Source organism: Lentinus tigrinus, assembly GCF_003813185.1.
Source record: "Lentinus tigrinus ALCF2SS1-7 unplaced genomic scaffold L226scaffold_5, whole genome shotgun sequence".
NCBI lineage: Eukaryota > Fungi > Basidiomycota > Agaricomycetes > Polyporales > Polyporaceae > Lentinus > Lentinus tigrinus.
In genome coordinates this window covers 1,155,666-1,179,767 of record NW_027137914.1, presented here as the reverse complement: position 1 = coordinate 1,179,767, position 24,102 = coordinate 1,155,666, and the positions used below count along the sequence as shown (strand labels likewise).

The window sequence follows — 24,102 nt, the reverse complement described above, 5'->3', positions numbered from 1 at the left end:
TGAACCTAAGTATCGTACACGCCCTCCTCGGTCTCACCCGTATCGCAGAGGAAAGCTTGCAACGCAATCTCCGGGTCGTCCCAATGCACCTGTAGACGTGAACTCCCCGTCCCCGACACGCAGCACAGTCGATAGCACTCACAAAATGATTCGCGCCCCGCACACGCGCCAGCGTCACCTTCCTCACCAGCCTGCCCTTCTCCCGCGCACCCTCCAGCTCAGCCGCGACACACCACGCCGCATGCGTCGTCTCCCACGTCGACCGGTCGCACCACACCACGCGCACCTCGACCTCCCGCAAGTCGTTCCGGTCGCCTACGGCTCTCGGCCCCGCCAGCTCGAGCGCAGCCTGCCACAGATCCCCGAACGCCCCCGTGCGGTGGCCGCCCACCACCAGTAGCTCGTCCGAGCCGCCCTCGTCCCCTGGGGCGCGGTGCAGGCAGCGTGCGAGCTCCGCGGTAGTCATCCGCGCCATCGTCGGAGGCTGGTCCCGGGCAGGCGTGTGCATGGAGAGCGTCTCGAGGGTGTCGCCGTGCGTGAAGTATCCGCTCACCCAGTCGTACCGGTCGTCTGAGTCGGCGTCTGGCCGCGGATCGAGGTAGGGGTTGAAGGCGTTGTCGGGCCGGGGGAAGCCGAACAAGAAAGACGGCCCATCTACGTCCGCGCAAGGATGAAGAGTTGAGTTAGCCAGGATCGAGACGGGCGACGAGAGAACGGAACGAGCGACGCACCGTACAGAACCACGCGACGGAGGTACCTGCTCAGGTTCACGTCGTCATGATGGAAAGACGCCGCATGCGCGAGGAGCGCGTTCGCCCACAGCACCCCAAGCGACCAGCCGACCAAAACGATGCCGCCCGCGTTGCGTCTAGGGTCGCCCAGGGGTATGTTGCAGTCGCGCACGACGCCCGTGAGGAACCGCAGGAGCTCATGCCCGCGATGCTTCATGAAGAACGAGATGGAGACCTTGATGCCCTCGAGCTCGTCCGGCTCCTGCGTGAGGTCGAGGTCCTCGACAGACAACGGGAGGAGCGCGAGCTCGCTCGCTGTGTACGGTGCCGCCCCGGGGTAGTCGCGTCGGTTGACGAGTATGATCCGCGTGTTCGTCTGCCGGGCGTACGGGAGTAATGGCGCGAAGACGCCTGTAGTGAAGAAGAAAGGAGCGTCAACGCTGTCACTGACAGGGGCATTGGCGGACTGGATCATGATGCTTGAGATCCACGAGTGCTCACCGCTATGCCAGGAGTGGCCGTGCACGATCACCAGCGTCGTGTAGTCCCTGCTTCCTCTCGGAGGGCCGGTGTCGTGGAAGATGAAGAGCCCAGTCGCGCTCGGCGGTCGCATCTCGAACGCTATGATCGCAAGAGTTGCAGCGATACCTCGAACTTGAATCTACGAGACTATATCCCCCACGCAACAGTCTTCAATTCCTGTTGCTCAGCCGCACTATCTTACTCGCAGCCCGCAACTGGCTAGATGAACACCTTGAACGTTTGAACCACGGTGTCAGTGGCGTAGCGAGGGCGATCGAGCTGCGAAACATGCAACCATTGGCATAGTGTGTGAATGGCAAGCCGAGATGAGAAGACGATCATAGACATCCAAACTCAGTACTCAGTACTCACCACTGGGCACCCAAAAATTCGCGAGAGGGGATGCACGTACTCAAAGGAGATATGCGGCACGGGAACAAGCCACGCCACTTTCGCCCACTGCCCCCGCAGAAGCGCCCACATACTGGAACTACTTACTAGGAAGCTGCAATGCCAAATAATCAGATCCGGTCCACCCCCAATTCGCTCAGGAAACAGCACACACCTTTCGGGCTGCGATCATGCCACACTGGCAGCATCCAAATACAGGCGGGCGGGCAAAGGTCGGGGGACGACTCGGGAGTCAGGGGGTGCACCGTGCAGCATTGCCAGCAACTTCAAGGGAGGAAGGGGGGGGCCTCCGTGATATACTCAACGCCCGGAGAATGCCGCAGCACCCTGACGTCAACGTGATCTGCGGACGGCCGTCGGTCGCTCATGACATGTTCCCCGGAATGCGACGAGCGACGTTTCCGGGTTCCTTGGACCTTGAGTACGATTTACGATATTGCGCCCTGTCACCGGTCACCAGTCAACGACCCCTGAGCATCACGCATCGAGGCTCGCGGAGTCTTTGAGCGCGATCCTGGATTCCGATTTCGACGTGAGCCAAGAACACGCCTCGCGTGACCTCTGTACTTGGGCTTAGGCGTCGCGGAGACGCAAGTCAGCGTAAGTAAGGGCGCATATGACATTTGGTCTTGCCGTCGGTACTTACGGCGATCATAGCTCACGGAGAAACTTGCTCACGGGGAGGGGAGGCACGAAACGCGGCTGCCACGTGAATGCATACGGGATTTTGGCGTGGCCGTGGAGGACATGAAGTTACCGCCGACCGGTAAGTCTGAGGCGCCCTGGAGAGGATACATATATCATATATGAGACTCTGAATGGGTCCAGGAACGTGAGTGAACGTACCTGTTGCTAATCCCCAAGCCCCCAAGCGGCGTGTAACAATTATGACAGAGTATGTGCTTGCGACTCGGACCAGCTTGGGCTGTACAGATGTGCACGTGGTGCTACTAACCAACAACGCAGCAATGGCCCGGCCTGAGCTTGGATGGCATGTCCTGCCTCTCGCGGACTACATGTACACGCGTCGGAAGCTGAGTACGATCCAGGGCCCGGGGCGCAGGAAGGGCGGACATTGGGCCCTGGGGCAACAGAGCGGCGCTGGGTGTTCCTAGATTCCTCAGAGTCCGGTTTCACGTCGAGTCCAGGTACTAGTACTTACGTTGTGGAGCGAAGCGCCCTCGCGTCTCGCGCCTGGACAAGGACAAGCAAGGCACCACGACAGCGGCGCGAATCCAGTAACGGACGACTGCGTACCGCAAAATATCTAAAACGATGGATGGTTGATCAGCACGTTGCTGCGTGGGCTATGTATATGTGCAGTTCGACTGCGCACCTCGAGGCTTACAGTGTTGAACGTTGAGGACAACAGTCAACGCTCTGCTGACGGGACTTGGACTGACTTGGGGTTAAAAGGCTATCGAAAGCCCAGTCGATATGTCTACCTATCGAAGACGTGTATGTGGAATGCAGTGGGTCAAACGATCAACGAGTGATATCTGGGGTGGTAGCGCACTTTGCTGTATGTTCGACCCAAAAGGCGCGCCGAAAGATACTTGCCGCCGCCGCCAGCACAGCATGCGCCGTTGGCATGTTGCACAAGGCTATCCCACATGTTGAGCATGCACTATCGCGCGTCACACCATATATGCAGCAGGTTAATCCTGAGGTAGGATTATGGTACAAGATACATCACGAAGCAGTATGCAGAATCTACGGTAGGTGCGCGATGGGGGAGCAATGGGACAACAGACATATGGAGTTTTCTGGGATGATGATGCAGAGTCCGTCGGAGACAGCACACATAAATACAACGGGCCTGTGCAACGGCAAATGCGGTGGAAAGTGGGAATGCGAAGAGAATAAAGCAAAGCAAATGAATACTAGAGACGACAACGACGAAGACCAGTAGGAAGATGCTGAGACGAGGGCGGGTGTCGGGGGAAGTTGGGGGGAGGGGGGGCAGGCGGGTGACAGTTGGTCGATGTCGATGGTCGTTTTTGCCGAATCGGTTATCGAATCGAGAATGTCGGTATGAATGGTGATGGGTGTCGCAGTCGGAAAGGTCGCAGATGAGTCGCCAGAGATAATGTTACAAGCATAGAAGAGGTGAAGGGGAGGAGACAGAGCACAGCACTTCACTTGATGAATACCTTGGGTCCGGACCGTATCGAGAGAGTCGATGACGGCAAGGAAGGGGAAAGTCGGACTGTCGATTGTCGGAAGCGGGTGTCTTGTTTAGTCGCTGTCAACCATCTCAATCGCGCCGCATTCTTCGCAGTGGGCCCACATTGAACGGCGACCATTTGGACCGGCAGAGCAGGCCATACGAAGCTTCGGAATCTGTGCGCAGTTTTGGCTGGAAGAGGGAGCAGGCCATCAGCGTCGTCCGGGAACACTTCATGAAGACATTGACAAGACACTGCGGTATACCGTCCATCAGACACCGCGAAGCTGGAGGGACACCTACCCATGGTGAGTGAAGCCGTTGCCCTTAGGCTGGATGAGGCCGACTGACTTCTGCGACGCGTTGACAGTGGAGTCGGGGAAGCCATGTGCTGAGACACTCATGTAGCTGTCGGACTCGGTGGGGTAGAGATCGAACACTGGATAGAATGCTGGGTAAACAAGGATATAGATTCAAACACGACGCGCTCAACGTTGACATGCTACTCACGTGAGTTCCGAGGCGAGTCGGAGGAAGCCGACGACGCATAGCTCGCGTTGGACGGGAGGCGAATGTGGAAGGGGTGAGCAGGGATGGATAGAGGCTCGAGGTCAGACATGGACGCGTCAGACATAGCTACGTCGGAGTCTAGGTGAGACGAATTGGGGAAGGGGACGAGCTTCGCCTGCTTCCCATTCTGGAGCGCGAGGGTAAGACGCGTGACGCGAGCGCATACTAACACAGTGTGACTTACGGTAGGAGCGACATCGTCGAACTCAGCAGAGAACTTCCTCTTGAGTGCCATGGTGGAGGACGATGATGGGGGGACAGAGGGACAGCAGCACGGGAGGGGGATGGGGTGGGCTGGAGTGCTCTCGAGGATGAGAGGGGTTGAGGAGAGAGCTTGAGAGAGGGTACCTCGGGCGCATATAACACCTCCGTATTTGTCTCTGTTTGGTCAGCGGACGTAAGAGAAAATCCGGGACAGTTTTAGCTGTTAATTCAACGGCGCGTGTCGGCGAGCCAAACGCCCATCGCCGATTGGCCAGCAGTGGTCTTGACCCCAATTCCTGAGCTTCGGAGTTGGAACCTTCGGAATTTGATGGCGGCTGCTCGCCGGAGAAAACGCCAGACGTCACAGCGTTGTCACAGAAAGATGGGGGAAGCCGGAGGCACGGCGTGACATGGCGGCGGTCGAGAACGGCAAATCTGCGATCTGTGGTCAGCGGTAGCACCGGGACGCCAGGTGGACGTACTGGAAACGTATTGTGCCACTCGCCTGGGAATAGCGGCCGGCCAGAGCGCCATCGCTTTCACCGACGTCCTTCGGGCCTCGATGCCATGTGCCACACACGTCCACAGGGCTGGTGGCAAGCCTCGGAGCATCCCGAGAAAGCGACGTGCGTGACCAATTCCACAGTTGCTCTGTCAAGTCTGCAGGTACAGTAGTCAGATAATCCTGTAGCCCAAACAGCAAGTAAGGTCGAGGCTTGATAGTCACCGCCGACATCGCCACAATCAACGATATGTCGCCCAAGTGCAGGCGTTGGAAGCCACACGTCGACCGGGTACTAGAGCCGCATAACCAGCGCAGGGTCGTCAACGCAAGCAATGCGATGACGACAGTATCCAAATGGATAGTGGATGCGGATGCTTCTTGGGTTATCACTTCAGGGTCGTCACGGTACCAGAGTGTATGTCTCTATGCCTGAATTGCTCGTGACATGAACGCGGATGAGCACCCGAACCTTTACAATGGAACGAGTGCTCGCCCACTCGACATCATGCCATAATCTCAGGAAGCCTCAAGAAGATAAAAGCCGGACTCGCTACGTACCTCAGCAGTCTGCAGGTAGCACAGTACCTCACACGGATCGCAACGGACAAATCCGTGGTTGGCACGCGGGCCCCAGCGTCCTGTGCACTTGGACACTTCAACATGTGTCAGCATCAAACACAAACGGATATCCAGAACCTCACATACGTGCGTAGTAAACCACAATCCCAGGAAGACGTCGGCATCAGCATAGCTGGAAGATCACAGAAGCTTGGTCGGACGATGTAGCGGGCCCGGTATCGTAGACGCATGCATCCGCTCGGAACCGTACAGAATTGACAGCTTATGTCTTATGTGTCGGTACTAGATGAGTGAATCTGTCGACGAAGTGGTCGTCTTCCCCGCATCTGAAAGGAGCTTGACCTATAGTTGCATGAGGATAACCGGCAGGTCATGGCGCAGAAGGCGCAGTGCTTTCGGTAGGGCGGTGGATCTGAATGCACGACCGGAGGGAATAGCACGGTCATTCCGTATGAACCGACCAAGTAACTTTCTAAGCAATAGAATACACTGTCGTCGAACAATCAGTATCCACATCGTTCATCACGGCTTGAAACTTACGTGGTAGATACACAAGCCCCGGTACCATTTGCGAAGTCATCGGGAGCTTCCTCGGCCCTTCGCATCCTGTTTCGCTCTCCGCTGGGTCTTCGACTGGGATCCCTCCGCGTCCTCCTGGCTGCTCGATCCGACGAGCCCGCTGCCTTCCATCGCACTCTTGACCGTCTCCCACCACCCAGAGCCTAAAGCCTCCTGCACAAACCCCGTCATCTTCTGCACCGCCTCCTGCACACCCTCGTTCGCCCTCGCAGCGTCGTCCCGGGCCGCCGCATCCGCGCTATACTGCCACTCACGGTGCTTGTCCCAGCCCTCCCATGCCTTCGGACGCTCCTGCTCCTTCTGCTGCCGTTTCGACGGCGGACGTGATCTCCGGGTCGACCGCGCGCCGCTGCGGCCCGAGTTCGAGTTGGTCGAGTCTTCGCTCACCATGCCGAGGAAGGCGCTGCCGAGCAGCGATAGCAGGCTGCTCCCGTTGAATGCGTCCACCCCGTTCCCCTGCGCGGTGCCCAGGAAGTACCCTGCTCCCGCTGCAAGGGCGGCCAGGATCCCACCCCACTTGACAAACCAGAACGTGGTGCGGATCATCCATCCGGTTGTGCGGTAGAAGCTGACGAGCGCGAGGTACGCCATGAGCAGGGTGATGATTGGGGGTAGGAGCTTCTGCGAGTCCCATCCTTGTGAGGAGACAATGGTAGTAGCAAAGTTGTACAGCGCCGCGAGGAGATTGATGGCATATGTGATGAGTGTTTCGACAATGGAGAAGATCGGAGGTGGGAGGACGGAGGATAGGTAGTCCAGGACAGGGTCAAGGAACCGTTGCAAGTACGTGGTGTCAACATCGAGGCCGTAGTCGGCCATCGTTGCAAGCGTAACGATCGTGAAGCTGCTAGGCGGGCAACCGCGGCGGCGATGGGCAAGGATGTGGGCAAGTTGCTGAGCGCCGAACACGTCGGGGCGGCTGCGCGCATGCGTGTCGAGCCCTGCCCCGCACGTGGTGGGAATAACCATCGGTTCCTCGGGCCGGTTTGTCTACCACACTCAAGACAAATGATTCAATGAAACACCTCGCCTGTTCGTGTTTTCCTCCATCCGTGTCAGGGCCTAAACTGATGTTATACGACAAACCGCTTGACTGACAGTATAGAATGCCACAATCCTTGGCGACTACATTCGAGGATAGAAAGGCTGTGGATATTGGGAAGACTCCTGAAGCTTGAAACATGGAGACCCGCCGGAGACGGGGAACGCGTACCAGTGAGTAGACCTCCTACTCGAGCTAAAGAGATTACTCGGTGGGCAGACGTTGAGAAGATTCGGAGTGGCAAGTGCATCGTAAGGTTGCTGATGTTCTCCGCTGACCGTTTATCGTAGAGCGAAGGTTACTCCATTCCTTGATCAACGCCTCGACGAGGTTGGTCGATGGGTTATGCAAACCACAGCAGTGTGAGTGAACCGTCCCACATCGTCCCCGCGCTCTGTTCGCCTTGTTTTTTGCTTCATGATCATCTTCGACTCATGGCAGACGCATCCTGGACTGTGGCTCACCTGCTGTTGTCTTGTCACGGTTCCTACCTTCGCGTCATCGGCTTATAGAACCGACTACATGCTGCAGTTTTCGGGGTCACTGGACGCCACCGCCGCCTGGATGCTGTCTACTAATACACGGGAGCACTCGAAAATAGAGCATGCCCCGCATCCTATGACGACACAGAATGTCATGTGCTAGCTCACATATGTGCATGTCGTCCCGAAGGTTACGGTCCGTGTCGAGACTCTGCCTGGTTCCCAGAAAGCCTGGTTGACAAGACAAGTACCGAAAAGGGAGAACACGAAGACGACGGGCGGATCCCGCCGGCCATCCAGCATCCTGCGTTTCCTCTTTCCTGGGAGATGAAAGGCGGTGAAAGACCGTTGGGCCAATGGCGTCCACCTGCTCCTCCATGGTTGTGGTCGCATTAACTCCCGAGGAGCTCTATCCTTGCCATCCATGCGTCAGGTATGCCATTTAGACTTACAGCGCAAAGTATCGACGCCATCGCACAACCTCATCCCTCTCACTAGGTCAGGACCTGGAGGGATGCATCCGCTCGGTCATACTCTCTAGTACGCCTATCGTACGCTTGCTATCGGCAACCTTCGAGCTTGGTTCGCTGTGAGTGTTCTCAAGCGTATACTCACAGAACATAGCTGAGTCTAAGTCTGACAGGCATCCATTGATCATGAGTTCTCCCGATGAATGTGCGTGGTATCTTTCAGAGTCCTTTTGGAGAACGTTCACGCTTGCTAAGACAGCTGACGTGATGCTGGCTTCCGCACATGCTCTCGCATCTGACAAACATAGCCGTATATGTGATGCTAGAGAGGTCTTCTCCTCGGGTTGTCGTGTGTTCCCCGACGTGTCCGATTGCCGCGACATGGTTGCAACGACGAGTTGGGGCAATGCTGGTACAGTAACGTCCCAATAGCACTCCGCATAATCTTCTCATGCCTCACCTTCCTCAGCTGCATATGCCCATCGGAGGCATGGTATCGAATAGCTGCCTAACTGAGTTACATCTCGCCTCCGAGCTGCATGCTGCCATTGTTCCCTTCATCACGAATCTGACCCTGATGCGCGCCGGCTGCTTTCTGACCTTCATTAAGTCCTGGCGAACGTGGACGGCATGCCGTGCACGTCATCAGAACCATCGGTTCGAAGGGGCTCTCAGTAGCGTGCCACTGGTGGCTCGGACGCTCCCGACTTCGCGACCTTCCCAAGGGCCAGATACTGACCTCATACCTTTCTCATGCCTTCCGATATTCCTGCCCTCTCCCAGGCTGCGTCGTGCGTGGCCAGTCTCGTCGTGGGACGCACCCTTCTATTCAAAGACGATGACTATTGATGCTCTTGTCAGGACAGGTTCTCTGTGGCGTATGCGGGTCATCCGCCGCTTGCATGCGTATCATTACAGCACTCAGCTATCAGAAGATAGAAGCAATGCTTACAACGCCTCGCCATAGGTACTACGGCATTATCCTGCCGCCACTGGAGCACGCCGAGTGAGTCTGAAGAACGAGCGTCGCGGGTTGCAGTGTGGAGCCGCGGATGTTTCTGCCTCCGATTCTGTTGGCCACCCGTCGGAAGAGCCGCGAGCTGCCCAATCGTTCTCAATATACCCGGCGAAGGTTTGACCCTGGCACATGTCGCTACCCAGCCAACCCGTAAATTTGGCGCAACACTCGACGAGCACGAACAGTTCGCGGATCTTCCCAGCGGTCGCTCCCGGCTGGTTCCCGGCTCGCAGGTACGGAAGCTTATGTGGCGGGCGCGCTCACAGGCTGCTGGTGTTCTGCTACTCTGCCTCCGACGTGCCGCGTGCTTCCCGGGGCGCGATCGTCCCTGTGCAGCCCCCAGGGAGTGGTTTGGCACGGTTCGCGCTAGGACCAGGGGGAGGGCCTGGGGTATAAAAGATACGCGGGTCGGGGCAGGACTCAGGTCAGTCGTCCTCGACTCCCCATCGTTCTCTCTTCACCTCGGTCCTCCACAAAGCCAGTGCTGACCACGCCTTTGTCTTTCCTGTTTGGCGCAGGGACATCACCCCGGCAGTCCTCGCGCACCACTCCTCGCCCTGCAGACTGCCTTCACGAGTGCGTGTGGGGGTTGCGTGCGAGCCGTGGCGGCCGCAAGGATTGACCGGGTGCTGTTCCTGCTCCAGACGGACGGCGGCGGGCCCTCAGCGTGCCCCTGGCCCCGCGGATCGTGCTCGTCTGCGCGAATGCTGCTCACTTGCGCGAGATGAACGCGGTGCATGTATGCGGGACAAGTGTTCTATGTGCCATGTATGGTCCGTAGTCAGTTTGTTACAGGTTAGGGTTCGCTAGCACTCCAGATCGTCAATGTCATATTTGGGCGAGGCGACGATCGTGCGACCGCGTTGTTCGGGCTGGTGCACCCGGGGAGTTTAGATATCGCACGGAATTCGTTCTCTGCAGCGAACGTCTATGCCACAGTCGCGATAAGACCTCCCTAAGAACTCTTCCCATCATATTATGACGTTACCTACGCAGATTATCATCGTGACTTCTCGGTACTCAAGACTACCACTATGCATGAAATTCTTCATATTATTCGACAACGTAAGCACTGTGTTCATCGTCAGCTGGGTCACCAGGATTCAGGGTACAAGCGAATTGACTAAGAGAAAGGAATTGCTGCTAACGGCATAGCGGTACTGTCAAACTAGGAGACGCGACCAGTCAATGTGCATTGTAGCGGGTACAACACCAAGGTCAGGGTTGACCAGAGACCGGTCGCCAGGTCCCAGGTCACAGGTCCCATGCATTCTTGGAAGATACCGCTCCCCCAACCATGCAGTGCCACCGGCAGGAAATCGTCGGCAGAGTTGAAGGGGCCCGACCAAAGTTAGCCACAAGGCGAAATACTATATGGGGCGTACCATACTTGGCTCGGCCCAGAGCCAGGGTTCTCTTGAAACCGTGTGGTTCCTGCCCAGGCACCGGTTATAGAGCGCCAACTTGAACCACCCAGGATATTAGGAGGTGCTAACGGCTGTGTTGTTCGGGTGCGCGTGGATCGTGCTTGTACACGTCTCTGCCGGCGTCGCGGTATCTACTCAAACAGGGAAATGTCAGCATGTACCCTATGATCCGGGCAGAATAACGGCATAATGAGTATCTGCATGAGATGCTCAGATGAAGCGAATTAAGTCGTATTCTTGGGTAAAGTGGTCGCTTGTGGTGCGGTAGCTATACTCAGGCGTAATCAGACTCTATCGAGGTGGCTGAGCTCCGTGCCCTTTGCACTTGAGTTTTGTTAGGGAGATTTAGAGGGAAGCACTCACTACCAGTAACGTTTTGCGCTCGGGAAGTGGCCCGCGGGCGAGGTTGCAAGTTTACAGCGCTCGGACAGCCGGCCCGCCATAGCTGATGAACGCTTGAAGCATGGGAGGGCAGAGTTAACTTCCAGACGAAGGCACCGACTACACGACTACACGTCACTCTGACAGAAGCCAGTCGCCTCACTGCTCCACAACGCGTGATGCTGTCCATTGTCCCGCATGTCGCCGACCGGTGTATGAAGAGTAAACTTGCATTCCAAGTGCACTGAGAACCGCCAAGGGTGAGGCGAGGAGCTCTGACTGCAGTAGAAAGAGCAAAGAGCGCCGGATCAACCTGTAGGTTCTCCATAATTGAGACTGCTTGCCCGTTCGCATCGAGTCTTAGCACTCAAATAGCTATCGAGTAGCGAGTACTGCCGTGCCTGAGCCTTTCGCAACACATCATACAGCAGAACAGCAATGGATAAAGAATAGAAAACGACCAGTACTATACTCATGCAGTGGTAGGGCCCGCCTTAACGGCGGACGTGGAAGCAGGTCCGAAGTAGGACGCAACGGGGTCCTGGGCCGTCTTCTGGTAGCTGCAGGTACGGATCAGTATCGCAAATGACGGGGACGAAGGTAGACTGGTACATACTACCAAATGCGACCCAGCTGACCCAGTCCTGTTGCGCCCACGAAGAAGTTGACCTGCGCAAAGATGAGCGGGGAGACAAGAATTGACTTGAGGGGTGAAGGTACGTACAGCAGCAAGACTGTAGTTAACAGGGGTAATGACGAGCGAGTAGCGCACCCAGATGAACCCCGTGGCCGTCAGAGCTATCTCACACGATGTGCATCCAATGGCAGAATGCGCGATTGGGACACACAGTCGCGGGGTCAAGCACACCAACGTTAACAACCTCATCCTGCGCGATGCATCAGATCGAACGACGCACCGAGGTTCTGGGACACGCTGAGCTTTTCCGCTGGGCGCGAGAGATCCTTGAGGCCCGCCGCAACTAAACACCACTTCATGAGCGGCGCCCAGAAGAAGACCGTCTTCGGTCCTGCGTGCCAAATACGAGCACGATGACAGCGAGGGGAGGTCGGAGGTTGAGGAGCATGTATAGCACGGGGATGGCGGGTGCGGTGAATCCGGTTCGGTCAGACGCAGATCAAGCTGGAGTGTGCCGAGTCAGCGCACCTGCTGGGTGGTTCATGAACGACTGAAACTTCGAGGCTCCTGCTGAGGCCGCTGCTCCCGACATTGCGAATATTCTATGATCTAGTGAAGGACTGAGTGGTGGTGGTAGTGAAAGCGAGAGGCAGCGCGAATGCCGGTCGGGCAATGGAGGAGGACGCTCTTGGGGTGCCCGGTGGCAGCGGGGAGGATGTGGGGCGATTTGCTCAGCTAAGCGCTCATGCTAGAAAGCCGCAGGCGCTACTTACCGCGGTTATGCTCTCCTCCAATACCAATGCATCGCGACCTCGCGAGTCTCGAGGCTTGTGTTTGTAAGCCTCTGCAGGTTATGCGGTCGACACATTATTGGAGTATTGCTCTAGGCTGTGATGCAGCAAACATGCACAACGACATGCGTGAGTCTACAGGTTGCTCCGAGTTTTCACCTTCATTCCTACTCATTCCTCACGGCCGTCTCATGGTGTTAACTTTGGACGTAACTTTGTCAGGTGAAGTGGCGTTGCCCTGAGGACCTACACGCAGCAGCGTACTATGTAGGCCTGGACAGCTACCCGGTTACCATGTATGTATGCAGTGCATCGGCGAACTAAACTCCTATCCTCGACGCGCATCCTCGCAGGCAACCCCGGTGACTGAGGGCGGAAGCGTACTCGACATACGGACCTCCGAACGCCATGTCAGTAGGATTGGCAGTACGCGGGGTAGTGGGTGTACTAGTACTTAAAATGCGACCGGACGCTCTGAGTCCTCCACTCTGAGTTCGCGTATTCATCCGTACTGACAAACAAAGATATTCGAGCTTGATATGGGTCTTCATTTGCTACAGGTTCGTCTCCATACTCTATATGTTACTCGCACATCACAAACTCGCTTAACAGGTCACCGCCCCCGGACTAGCATACATGGTACTGGGTGGTTTTGTAGTCCTGGTGAGTTGCCGAGCCCCAGTGTTGTGAACAATTGTTAACTGATCGCACGGTCGCCTCAGTTCAGTTTAGGTTCGCTCCTCGTGAGGCAGAAGGTGCGCTTCCCACGTTCATCCCTCGTGCCAAGTTCTCAACTTGTACGCTTTGCACAGCTCTACATGAACGAAGTCGTCCTTGGAACTCTGTGCGGGGTGCTATTCGGGCCATACGGTGCCAACATATTCAATCCACGCGAGTGGGGCAACGTAGACGCAATCACGCTCGAAGTCACGCGCATCACGCTGGCTGCCGGGCTGTTCACCATTGGGGTGGAACTCCCGCGGTCATACATTAAGAATCACGCGAAGGGACTGCTCTTCATGGTCGTGCCCACAATGGCCTTTGGCTGGATCATCGTCGCTTGTACGTCTCAGTATCTGCTTCCCGAGAAGCCGTCCCAACATCCCCACCATTCTTTGATAGGTGCCACGTATATCACGTTCATTCGACTCGACTTTATCTCGTCCCTCGTCGTTGCTGCATGTCTGACCCCAACCGACCCCATCATTTCCTCTGCCATCGTCGGTATGTACGACACTTCACATTCCCTATATGCGGCTGACCGAGCAACAGGTGGCAGATATGCAAGAGAACATGTCCCAGTCAATCTCCGCCACATCATAGCAGCAGAGTCTGCCTCCAATGACGGTCTAGCGTACCCGTTCATCAGCCTCTCCATCTACCTCACGACGCAGAAATCGACAGGTGTTGCGTTCGGAGAATGGATCCTAGTGGGCTGTTTGTGTAAGGTCATCACAAGGTTGTCAGGTCGCTCACTGACGTCCGCTTCAGATCAGGTCGTCTTGGGTACCGCCATCGGCGCAGGGCTCGGGCTTGCGTTCTCGTACTTGATGAAGCTCTCGTACAGAAAGGGCTTCATAGACCGCGAGTCCTACCTCGCCCAGTACCTCGCGCTGACCCTGTTCACTGTCGGCATCACACGGACGCTCGGCAGCGACGATCTTCTAGCCGCCTTCGCTGCCGGTTCCGCCCTCAACTGGGATGGATACTTCTCCACGCACATCGAGGGAGAGGTGTTCTCTGCGGTCGTCGACCTTCTGCTGAACTGCGGCACGTTTGTCTACATTGGCGCGTGGATGCCGTTTGCCAGCTTCAACGCGCCCGAGCTAGGCATCGCGCCGTGGCGACTCGTCATTCTGTTCCTGGCGATTCTCTGCCTGCGGCGTATTCCGGTGCTGTTGGTCCTCTACAGGTGGGTTCCGGAGATCTCGACGTGGAAGGAGGCGCTCTTCACTGGACACTTTGGTGAGTCAGTCTTGTCATCAATCATGGCTGGGGTCGTCGCTGACCGAATGTGTTAGGACCCGTACGTAGAGCTCCCTGCGGTCTGATGACAACTCATATATCCGCCTCAGATGGGTGTCGGCGCCATATTCACCTCATCACTCGCTCTCACAGAGCTACCCAAGCCGCACTCTCCACCTCAAGACCAAGCGGAGGTTCTCGCAGCGACACTGCAAACGATCGTCGCATTCGTGGTACTGGGGTCCATCGTTATTCGTACGTCATTGCCTCCTGCTTCTCGGATCCTAAGCACAGTCGCGAACTGAAGCCCGTCTTTGGCGCGATGGTGCACTAGATGGTCTCTCTGTGCCGTGCTTCTCTGTCGGGCGTAGCATCGGCGCACGCACGCTCTCGCTTACCAAGTCGTGGACGCTGCGCAACGCTAGCGCGACCCCAGACTGGCTGCTGTGGGTCCGTCGTGCCTCAACCGTGTCCCTCTCTCCGCCGACGACCGAAGAGGATGTTGAGCGGGCGGAGTCCAGGAAGGACTTGCTCGAAGACGCCCACGGTATCATTGTGGTAGTATGTACATATGGTCCTACCAGAAGCAGGGCAGCGCTGATGAATGTATCTCAGTCCGCAGTCCCTCCACTGGCGGAGCTCCCGGAGAAGATACAGGTCAAGCAGCATGCAAACACGCACGTAGCGTCGATGGCACTCGCATTGGTCTCAAGCACAGGCGTGCAGACGAGCCCCGAGAGGCCAGCCCCGCCGCTCCCAGAGAAGGATTCGCGAATGGCTTCGTCCTCGCATGCCCCCGTACAAGCTCCTTCTGTCGCCCGGACTGCGGACCTGGATCCCTCGCATGGAAGCACCTCAGTACCATCTATGGAGGGTGCAGATCGCCCTTTCCACGTCGCCGCGGTGGACAACTTGAACTTGGACAAGGAAGACGAGGATCTGGCGCAGTCAGCTCCGGTCTCGCTGTACGGTCTCCGATTCGGAGAAGCGTTCCCGAGTCCTATCGACGACGACGACCTTGACCTCGCTTCCTTCGTTGCACAACTGCGCACCCGTGGCGCACGCACAGTGTCATCGCCGTCGGTCAGGGCGGTGCACTTTCCCGAGGACGTGGCGGCGGCGTCAGATGGTGATGGTGAGGTGGACGCTCGTGGATAACCGCGTGGCGGAGCGCGAGGTCCTTCCTCCGCCGGGTCTTCGTGAGTTGGACACCAAGTGGACGAAGTGGCGTTGTAGTGTGTAATTATGTTTTCTTTATCCACGTACGGCCCAAAATTATTAGAAGAGACATATGTGCAGATTTGACCAAGACTTCAGAGCGATATGTTCCCCTCGCGAATTCTCCACTCATTTCGACCTCTTGGATATCTACGACCCTTATCAGCCCTCTGACGTCACCTTGTGAGACTTACCGACTCCCTCGACCCATCTCGACACTCTACCTTTGTCTTCTGCCACCATCTTCACTGTAGTCGCCTGTTGCTCAGCCTCTACTTCATCTGACTCGGTTTCGTCGTCAGCCATGGATGTCATCCATCTCGAGTATCTTGAGTAGTGGTACTTGGGAGGCTGAGATGCGGTCCGAGCTCTTGCTGTGAATGCCGTATGTAACATGTGTAAGTAGGGGATGACTACTCGTAAGTCTCCGTCTCTGTCTGTCACATCCAGTCGCTGGCATACTACAGTTGAGCAACCTGTATGCGCCGGTACCGGTTCTGGTGCTACTATCAGGTGAGTCCTCGCTCGTCAAGTTCCCACTCAATGTTGCATTACTTCTCGCCATCATCTACATGGCTTGAGGCCCCCTGTACACCCGTCTGTAGCTCCTGTAGACCCACCTGTTTCTTTGTACCCACAACCTTCAAGCACCATCATTTGAGTGCATACAATGCACGTGCAAGGGATTGGCCCGGCAGCAAGCATGCGCTTGATGACCGGAACCAAATAATATTGTGAATTCAATGGGGATTACATTATGTATTCCTCCATGTCACAGACTGTGCTTGAAGCAAAATGAGGTCACCGTGCGGTCGGAATCTGAGTGAGAGAGGTGATTAACTAATAACTATTCACCACAAACGCACCTGGTATCACAACCCGGGCATGATCTTGCCACTACTTGGGCAAAATCCTGCCGCTGCATCCATTACCAGCAGTCATCCTTTGGGCCAGCCGGAACTTCAGGCTCAGGCTGCAAGGAACGTCAATCGGCACGGATCTCCTTCTGTCAAGGCACGACGTCCGGACTCCGGAGAACTCGCCAGGACCCCGTTTGTCGCATCCGCAAGTACGTACGAACAGCGAAAATACCTCAGGACCTGGTCGTGATCAGATGGGACCCACGGCAAAATTGCACCTCCAAGCCTCGCCAAGACATGTACAGCGTTTATCTGACTGGAGCGCTGGGCAGGAGGCACGTAGGAGCGTCCGCGTCAGGATAAGAGACTGCTGACTAGTTTCAGTACGTGAAGTGACAGCCGAGCCTGTACGTCCGTGGACACATGCAGAGCCTTGATATGCCTTCTGCATTGTATTGGTCCAACGAGCGACTTCAAAGTGCCTGCCAGTTTCTTGAAATTCTATCGGCCGGGTGCAGAGCGGCGAGAAGGCAATGAGTGAACGGCGAACCCAGGAAAGGCAGAGGGACGGGGTTCGTGCCGAAGAAGCCGAGACCCCTAGACGCCCGTGAAACTTGATATAGTCGCTTCTTCAGCCACAATCTCCCCGTCCCCACCCTCAGCTGTCTCAGACTGCGTCTGACAAGTTCTGCTTCCTCTGCATCTTCATAGACTGTCTCGGCGATCCTTTTTCTAGACAGAAAGTCTCATCAGCTCACTCGAACGCTTCAGACAGGACAAGGGGACCAGAACGGCCATGGATATACACCTCTTGCAAGTCCGTGTACCATTTCATTCGAGTCTTCAGTTCACAAACTCGCCCATAGGTCACCGATTCGGGGTTAGCGTACATGGTTATTGGAGGTTTCGTAGTTGCGGTGAGTCTCCTTCCTCGGACAGTTGTGGTCCGCTTTGCCCCACCTAGATGGTAGGACAAGGCCCCGGTGGACATATGTCCCAGAGACACGCATACGCACGTCCGCCATGGAGGATCCAATGTCTCTTTGGTCACTGGTTTGCCCGCCATATCGTTGAGCACTTGGTGCGAAGAGTGGAAGCTGGCTTACCCCCAACATGTGCGAGCTCACTAACCACGACTACAGTTTAGTATGGTTTCATTGCTTGTAAAAGAGAAGGTACGTGGTGATGCATATGGCGATGATGACTTCGGTGACGCCTCCGTCGCATAGCTATACATCAATGAAGTTGTTCTTGGGACGGCCATCGGTGTTATCTTCGGCCCCTACTGCGCGAACATATTCAATCCCCGTTCTTGGGGAGGTGACATCAACGTCATCACTCTCGAAGTAATGCGCGTCACCCTCGCTGCGGGTTTGTTCGCCATTGGCGTCGAGCTTCCTCAATCTTACCTCTGGGACCATGCTAGGGGGCTCCTTGTCATGGTGGTCCCGACGATGGCATTCGGCTGGCTCGTAGTTGCAGGTATGTCTCTTGTCTCGCGTCGGTCGTTGCGTATGACTTTAACCCCCCTCGGCTCGTAGCGATCGTATTCGTCGTGTTCCCTCCAATTAACTTCGTCTCGTCGCTTGTCATCGCGGCATGTCTGACACCCACCGACCCCATCATTTCTGCGGCCATTGTTGGTACGTAGGGTCAGTGTACCTTACATATATGCCATTAACCCTTCTTCAGGCGGCAAATTCGCCACGAAGCACGTACCCCTTAACTTGCGACGCATCTTGTCTGCCGAGTCGGCCGCAAACGATGGCTTAGCATATCCGTTTCTGAGTATCTCCATCTACCTCACCATCGCGAAGACGCGGGGGGTCGCTTTCGAGGAATGGTTTCTGGTTGGGTGGTTGTGTAAGTTCCCCGTCGTCTGTGCCTCGATGTGCACTGAAATGATACAGACGAGGTTGTCCTGGGCACCATAATCGGCGCTGTGTTAGGTACGTTGTGTCGGTATATGCATCTTCAACACACTCTTTTAACACTAGCACAGGGGTGGCGTTCTCGAAATTGATGAAACTCTCACATCGGAGAGGCTTCATCGACCGGGAGTCGTACGTGGCTCAGTATCTCGCCTTGGCGTTATTCACTATCGGAGTCACTCGCACTCTCGGTGTTGATGACCTGCTTGCAGCATTCGCATGCGGTATGTTACTTCTGGCGTTCTCTATTCGTCCGTTTGCTCATGGATGCGTGTTCTATAGGATCCGCAATTAGCTGGGATGGATACTTCAACACCCAGATCGAAGACGAGGTCTTCTCCTCGGTCATCGACCTCGTCCTTAACTGTGGCTGCTTCGTCTACATTGGCGCATGGATGCCTTTCAATATGTTCAACGCGACGGAACTGAGCATTACGCCATGGCGGCTGATCATCGTCTTCCTGGCTGTGATGTTCCTCCGTCGCATTCCTCCACTGCTCCTACTATACAAATGGGTCCCTGAGATCGGATCATGGAGGGAGGCATTGTTCTCAGGGCATTTCGGTGCGTGATGGCTCACAATGTCTCATGCACGTTCGCTCACCATCTTGACAGGTCCCATGGGTGTCGGCGCCATCTTCATCTCCACGCTTGCTGTCACGGAGCTTCCGACACCCCAGTCTCCTCCGCAGAACCAAGCTGAACTTCTCTCTGCAACTTTGCAAACGATTGTGTCCTTTGTGGTGCTTGGTTCGATCATCATTCGTACGTCATGGCAGCTAGCGGTATGTCGATCCCTAGTAATCCTTATGTTTGACAGACGGCCTGTCGATCCCATTCTTCTCGTTTGGACGCAATGTTCGCTCCCGGACGCTCTCGCTCTCGCGTACGTGGACCTCGCGTAACACGAACGCGCCTGACTGGCTGTTATGGGCCCGCCGTACACCCGCGGAGGTTACACGTCCTAGCACGCCAACCATTGCTAGCCGGGACGTCGAGCAAGGCATGGAGCAAGTCGATCCGACCGGCCAAACCGACCCTGTCGTGATATCGCAAGCGCAAGCGAGCAAGCTGGATCAGAAAGACCACCACGTCCCCGAGCTCGGGCCAGCCTCCATGATCAGCGACGCGACAGCGAACCCCCCGTCTTCACTGCGACCCTCGACGCCACAGACGGCTTCGCTGAAGGACGACGCCAGCCACGTGCGTAGCGATCGCTCTCCTGCCCGCCATTTCCATGGCATCGCGCTGACCTCCGCGACGCAGCACGCGGGTCCCCTCGAGATGGCGGAGAAGGCAGACGTCAATGTGAAAACCGATGCGGCAGGAAACGTGACCGACCGTGACGCCGTGCATACAGCAATCCAAGTGCCCTCTGGGACGACGAGCCCGCTGCGCGTGACGAGCCCGAACGCGTCCCGCCTCCGCGTCACGCCGGCATCGGAGGGCGACGATCTCGCGGAGCGCACGCAGCCGCCGTCGGGCGCACAGACCCCGTCGTCCCCGCGGGCGGTGCGGTTCCCCGTTGGCGACGAGCTCGCGACCTACTTTGCGCGGGAGCGTAGCCGGGAGCCCACCACCACCACCTCGTCGGGGACGCAGACGCCAATGTCGCCGGGCAAGGCGGTGCACTTCAACGAGGACATTCCTGGCTCGGATTCTGAGCATGAGCATGGAGATGGAGAGGCGGCTGGCTCGGGTGACGCGGTCGGAGGGGATGCGGCGGCTCCGGGGAGTCAGGGCCAGCTGCCGATGCTGGGAAAGAATGCGTACTTCCCCGCAGCGCAATAACATAGGCTCGTGGCTCTTATCGAGCCACGGTGCGGGTACGGGGGGATGGTAGGCGAAGCGAGGGAGTGCAGGGAAGATGGTATTCAACGTGCACGTGGAGGCGGCGTCGCACGGACGATTGGAACGCTTTTTCTAAAGTTGTCACCAATACATCTTGGTTTAGACCTCCTTGGAGTGCCGAAGAACCGAGATGGGATGAAACAAGGAAAGGATTGAAGGCACCAAGCGTCAATACGATTTTGAGTAAGCTAGTGCGATGGGGCTCCAGGTACCGTAGCATTTTGAAACAGCGCGTTGGTTGTCGTGATACCAGTAGATCGTAAGATTCAGGAGAATATGGAAACAGAATATGCACTCAAGTACGCGTAAGAGAAGCAGAAGCCTGAGAGTTCCGGGGAATAGGAAACAGTAAGGTGACTAGCGATGAACGGTAAGTATGGATACAGCGTATGCGAGACGGCATTAGAACGGCAAATGGGGTACAGAAAGGCACGGAGACGACGTTGAGTAGGCAAGCAGTAGCTTACAACAAGTAGCTGTATACGACCGGGAGCAGGTCAACGAACTATAGCGTATGCAATAAGTGAGAGTATCATCAAGTCAGGTTGGTTCGTGGTAAGATCGTGAGGGTCGTCGTGGCGTAGAAGAAGCAAAGAAAAGGTCGTTGAGACGTGTCCACGAAGAGAAGCGAGAAAGACTTAGAGATGACTCCTCACCATCTCAGTCTCCACCCCGAACCGGCCTCCGCGCTGCTGCTCGAGCGGGTCGACGCGAGCGTTCCCGCGGAAGACCTTGAGGTCCTGGACGAACGCAGCCCAGCGGTCATCAGAGACTATCGGCGCAGTCACGTATGCGAACACGTCCATCTCCTTGACGAGCGTGCCGAGGAGGGGCAGAACCTGATCCTGCGCAAGCGTCTCCATCTCCTGCTGTGCCTTCCGCCCCAGCCCCGCGTGCTCGGCGTACCACGCCGAGTCCAGCTTGACGACGTTGACGACGTACAAGTCGACGAGGCAGGGGCGCACGCCCACCGCGACCGCCGCGTCGTACGCCATCCGGTGCCCGATGGCTTCCATGGCAGGCTGGCAGTGCGGAAGCACGAGCCGGTTCACTTCGTCGCTGCGGTGGTGCGGGAGGGTTCTGACGACTTCGCGGAGCTCCGCGAGGAGCCCCGCTTCGTGGCGCGCGAGGAGCGAGTTCGGGTCGGCGGGAGGGGGCATGTCGTATCGGCCAAGGAGAATCTCGTTGACGAGCCCTGGGGGAAGGGAACAGAATGGGAAGAAGGTCAGTGCTATACTGGAAACCCGAGTGGCTTGAAGCAGCACTTACGGATGGCCAGACCCAGGATGTCGCCTTCTGCAATGGCAATGCCGCGCATCTCGTTCTAACACACGACGGAGACGGATCAGACCCCACGCACTGAATGCCCACGCGACTAGTATCGCTGTCAGGGAGGTGGTACTCACATGCAAGCAAGTCAACTGGTTGTGCGCAAAGAGACCCTGAGCGCCACAGCGCTCCGACACCGAAAGCGCACCCTGTTGGGAGTGCTGGACCATGACGGCCTTGAAGATCGCCGCGACGCCATGGCGGACGCGGCAGTCGACGCTCGCGCTGCAGAACTGCCTGACCGCCCACCGCTGGAAGGCCTGCATGACATACGCGTTCGCCGTGACCGCGAGGATTGGCGCCTGCTGCGTGCGGAACGTCAGGATGGGGGTGCGCAGCGCGGGGTTTGTGGCGCTCCCGATGACCCGGCGGAGGGAGTACATGGTCCCGATGGTCGCGTAGCATTGCATTAGGGGAAGCGCGACGCAGCCAAGGGCCATGGTGCCGATGGCGACGCGCCAGATGATGTCCATGAGGTTCGCGTGCATGTTCGTCGGCCTCTCGAGCATCCCGAGCAGCGCCGAGCGGGGCAGGCGGACGTTCGTGAACGTGGTGAGCGCGTGCGGGAGCGGGTTCGCGCCGCCGCGGTAGGGAAGAAGTCTGCGAGTGAAAGGATATGTCAGGGTCTGCATTGTGGCACCCGAACATGGAGGTATGGGCGGAAAGGGTAAAGGCGGAGTCGAGACTTGGAATGTATGTAGAGAAGATGGGGTGCATACCGGGATTGAACACCAGCACACATCTGCTTGCCGTCGTTGAGAGGTACGACGAAGGGTCGATGCCCACGGAACTCGCCGTTCACCATCAGTCGCGCGAAGACGACAGCGACACATGGCAGCCCGGCAGGCATCGTGGGTGGCATGAACCTTGAGATTCAAGGCGTCAGGGTGAGTTCCTCTGCACAATTAGGAACGTACGAAACACGCTCACTTGGCAGATGAAGGTGTGGGAGAGTGCAACAGGAACTCCCCAGAGGGAAGAAGCGTAGCTGTCGTCTCGATGTTTGAGATATCAAGCCCATGTCCGAGCTCTGTCAGCATGAACTGGCCACTGGAAAAAACAAACCAGAGGCGTTAGCATGCACGCCACCCTGACGAGGGATAGTCAACGTCAAGGGCTACGTACTGCTTGCGGAACCGGAGGAAGTCTTTGACTAGCGGAATAAGCTCAGGCCGTCGCCTAGTGTACCGAGCAACGGTGCCTGCGCACAGGTTAAACTGGATCGCGAGCAAGGTGAAGGCGGCTCCGTCGAGGAGAGAGACAGGGTCGTTGTGAAGCTGCCAGAACTTCGGAGACAACGACAGCACGTCGTCGATCGTCATATCTGCCCACGCCCGCGAACAGTCAGTTGAGTACATAGCCGTGTGTGTCCGAGCAGTAGCAGCGCACCGTAGGAGAGACCGATCTGCTTGGCCTTTTCGTAGGACAGCAATGCGCGAGCGTTGTCGTCCATGTGATGCGTAGGCTTGCTGAAGACATCAGAATGCGGAAGATGGCGCGTGCGTCCGGGATATCCCTGGGAAGACATAATGTACAACGCAGAGGGGATAGGGAGAAGGGAGAAGAGAGAAGGGCGGCCGACCAGAAATGGTCGAATGAGACAGCGGGGGATGCGGGGATGTGGACTGACCATGCCCCACAGCAGCGCAGCGTACTTAAAAGTCTTCCAGGTTCCAGGACGGCCCGACCCCAGAAGCGGCCTTCATTCCCCCCGAACGTTCCAACGAAGCACGCGGACATGCCAAACGGGTATGTTGGGCGTGGACCTACGAGCGACGCAGGTTCTCGCAAGATCCCCACAGCCGTTATGGACGGCCCATTCCCATTTCCCGTTTTCCCCGTTGCCCCGTTGCCCGTTTCCCGCAGACGCGGCTGGGATGCGGTATGCGATACGTGCGAGTGCATAGCGTTTTCACATCAAACACTGTCCGGGATATGTAGATATTTAGATAGCCGACCTCTCTTCCTTGAAGGCAGGTGGTAAGGTTCCGCCGACCCGGGCTGGTCATGGAAGAACGAGGAGCCGAGTCCAAGTCCGGATAGCTGACATGTGTCTCGGGACAGACGCATTGAGGCATTGAACTGTCGTTGTCAGCTCTGTCAGATCATGATCAGCAAGCGCGCGGTGGTGTGAGTAGTGGGCGTTGGCGAATGCGTATGGAGAGTGCCGTCCACAGACCTTCCAGGTAGAGTATGGTCTTGCGCCGCGTGGCCGTTGTTCTTCATACGGGGGCCCCGATGCTCTCGAGTCTCGACCCGTGCCATGACACAGTGCCGTGCCACCACAGCGCCGACACCTCTTTGGATTGTATCATGAACCGCCCAGTATGTTCCGAGCACGCCTTGACGTCTATACAATGGCCAGGATCAATCCGCGGACATGATACAGCCCGCCTCTGCTTGGGGCGGGGGTTGCTTGAAGAGACGGAGAA

The 24,102-nt window shown here is 56.9% G+C and overlaps 8 protein-coding genes across 8 annotated transcripts; 2 read left to right on the top strand and 6 right to left on the bottom strand.

Annotated features, from left to right (window-relative positions):
- Positions 1 to 5: 5 nt before the first annotated feature.
- Positions 6 to 1,344, bottom strand: L226DRAFT_457815 (uncharacterized protein; the record flags this gene model as incomplete). The annotated part of the gene is made up of 4 exons (XM_067675401.1): positions 6 to 89; positions 143 to 654; positions 732 to 1,142; positions 1,233 to 1,344. 4 exons carry the CDS (start codon positions 1,342 to 1,344, stop codon positions 6 to 8), a joined length of 1,119 nt encoding a protein of 372 aa, XP_067539077.1.
- Positions 1,345 to 3,689: 2,345 nt separating this feature from the next.
- L226DRAFT_598099 (uncharacterized protein) lies at positions 3,690 to 4,636 on the bottom strand (the record flags this gene model as incomplete). Its single annotated transcript, XM_067685653.1, has 4 exons — positions 3,690 to 4,023; positions 4,135 to 4,270; positions 4,342 to 4,528; positions 4,586 to 4,636. The coding sequence occupies 4 exons, from the start codon at positions 4,634 to 4,636 to the stop codon at positions 3,903 to 3,905; spliced, it is 495 nt and encodes a 164-aa protein (XP_067539076.1). The 3' UTR covers positions 3,690 to 3,902.
- L226DRAFT_295013 (uncharacterized protein) lies at positions 4,385 to 5,397 on the bottom strand. The gene is made up of 5 exons (XM_067673655.1): positions 5,333 to 5,397; positions 5,111 to 5,265; positions 4,750 to 5,040; positions 4,586 to 4,695; positions 4,385 to 4,528 (listed from the first exon to the last, which is right to left on the bottom strand). Exons 2-4 carry the CDS (start codon positions 5,215 to 5,217, stop codon positions 4,608 to 4,610), a joined length of 486 nt encoding a protein of 161 aa, XP_067539075.1. The 5' UTR covers positions 5,218 to 5,265; positions 5,333 to 5,397; the 3' UTR covers positions 4,385 to 4,528; positions 4,586 to 4,607.
- A 527-nt stretch (positions 5,398 to 5,924) lies between these two features.
- On the bottom strand, positions 5,925 to 7,165 carry L226DRAFT_503018 (uncharacterized protein). The gene is made up of 2 exons (XM_067677914.1): positions 6,230 to 7,165; positions 5,925 to 6,178 (listed from the first exon to the last, which is right to left on the bottom strand). The coding sequence occupies exon 1, from the start codon at positions 7,085 to 7,087 to the stop codon at positions 6,266 to 6,268; it is 822 nt and encodes a 273-aa protein (XP_067539074.1). The 5' UTR covers positions 7,088 to 7,165; the 3' UTR covers positions 5,925 to 6,178; positions 6,230 to 6,265.
- Positions 7,166 to 11,703: 4,538 nt separating this feature from the next.
- On the bottom strand, positions 11,704 to 12,317 carry L226DRAFT_457574 (UPF0041-domain-containing protein; the record flags this gene model as incomplete). The annotated part of the gene is made up of 4 exons (XM_067675382.1): positions 11,704 to 11,757; positions 11,813 to 11,886; positions 12,006 to 12,116; positions 12,254 to 12,317. The coding sequence occupies 4 exons, from the start codon at positions 12,315 to 12,317 to the stop codon at positions 11,704 to 11,706; spliced, it is 303 nt and encodes a 100-aa protein (XP_067539073.1).
- Positions 12,318 to 12,747: 430 nt separating this feature from the next.
- Positions 12,748 to 15,770, top strand: L226DRAFT_531846 (uncharacterized protein). Its single transcript, XM_067680155.1, has 12 exons — positions 12,748 to 12,812; positions 12,870 to 13,076; positions 13,129 to 13,179; positions 13,239 to 13,271; positions 13,329 to 13,578; positions 13,639 to 13,740; positions 13,789 to 13,959; positions 14,008 to 14,481; positions 14,538 to 14,542; positions 14,592 to 14,736; positions 14,816 to 15,042; positions 15,097 to 15,770. The coding sequence occupies exons 3-12, from the start codon at positions 13,153 to 13,155 to the stop codon at positions 15,637 to 15,639; spliced, it is 1,977 nt and encodes a 658-aa protein (XP_067539072.1). The 5' UTR covers positions 12,748 to 12,812; positions 12,870 to 13,076; positions 13,129 to 13,152; the 3' UTR covers positions 15,640 to 15,770.
- Positions 15,771 to 17,707: 1,937 nt separating this feature from the next.
- L226DRAFT_568127 (uncharacterized protein) lies at positions 17,708 to 20,281 on the top strand (the record flags this gene model as incomplete). Its single annotated transcript, XM_067684133.1, has 10 exons — positions 17,708 to 17,734; positions 17,789 to 18,041; positions 18,101 to 18,202; positions 18,252 to 18,422; positions 18,470 to 18,508; positions 18,562 to 18,714; positions 18,773 to 19,054; positions 19,106 to 19,255; positions 19,311 to 19,693; positions 19,757 to 20,281. The coding sequence occupies 10 exons, from the start codon at positions 17,708 to 17,710 to the stop codon at positions 20,279 to 20,281; spliced, it is 2,085 nt and encodes a 694-aa protein (XP_067539071.1).
- A 698-nt stretch (positions 20,282 to 20,979) lies between these two features.
- L226DRAFT_457866 (acyl-CoA dehydrogenase NM domain-like protein) lies at positions 20,980 to 23,198 on the bottom strand (the record flags this gene model as incomplete). The annotated part of the gene is made up of 7 exons (XM_067675405.1): positions 20,980 to 21,536; positions 21,611 to 21,665; positions 21,748 to 22,270; positions 22,390 to 22,536; positions 22,601 to 22,720; positions 22,796 to 22,994; positions 23,060 to 23,198. 7 exons carry the CDS (start codon positions 23,196 to 23,198, stop codon positions 20,980 to 20,982), a joined length of 1,740 nt encoding a protein of 579 aa, XP_067539070.1.
- Between the last annotated feature and the right edge of the window lie 904 nt (positions 23,199 to 24,102).

Excerpts from the sequence above, each read along its gene's own strand:
- L226DRAFT_531846 (XM_067680155.1), top strand. The coding sequence starts at position 13,153 with ATGGTACTGGGTGGTTTTGTAGTCCTG. Across the intron at positions 14,737-14,815 it reads ACTGGGGTCCATCGTTATTC|ATGGTCTCTCTGTGCCGTGC; the intron begins GTACGTCATTGC and ends ATGGTGCACTAG. Across the intron at positions 15,043-15,096 it reads CCCACGGTATCATTGTGGTA|TCCGCAGTCCCTCCACTGGC; the intron begins GTATGTACATAT and ends AATGTATCTCAG.
- L226DRAFT_295013 (XM_067673655.1), bottom strand. The coding sequence starts at position 5,217 with ATGCTCCGAGGCTTGCCACCAGCCCTGTGGACGTGTGTGGCACATGGC. Across the intron at positions 5,041-5,110 it reads TGGCCGGCCGCTATTCCCAG|ATTTGCCGTTCTCGACCGCC; the intron begins GCGAGTGGCACA and ends CACAGATCGCAG. Across the intron at positions 4,696-4,749 it reads AGGTGTTATATGCGCCCGAG|CCCACCCCATCCCCCTCCCG; the intron begins GTACCCTCTCTC and ends AGAGCACTCCAG.
- L226DRAFT_503018 (XM_067677914.1), bottom strand. The coding sequence starts at position 7,087 with ATGGCCGACTACGGCCTCGATGTTGACACCACGTACTTGCAACGGTTC.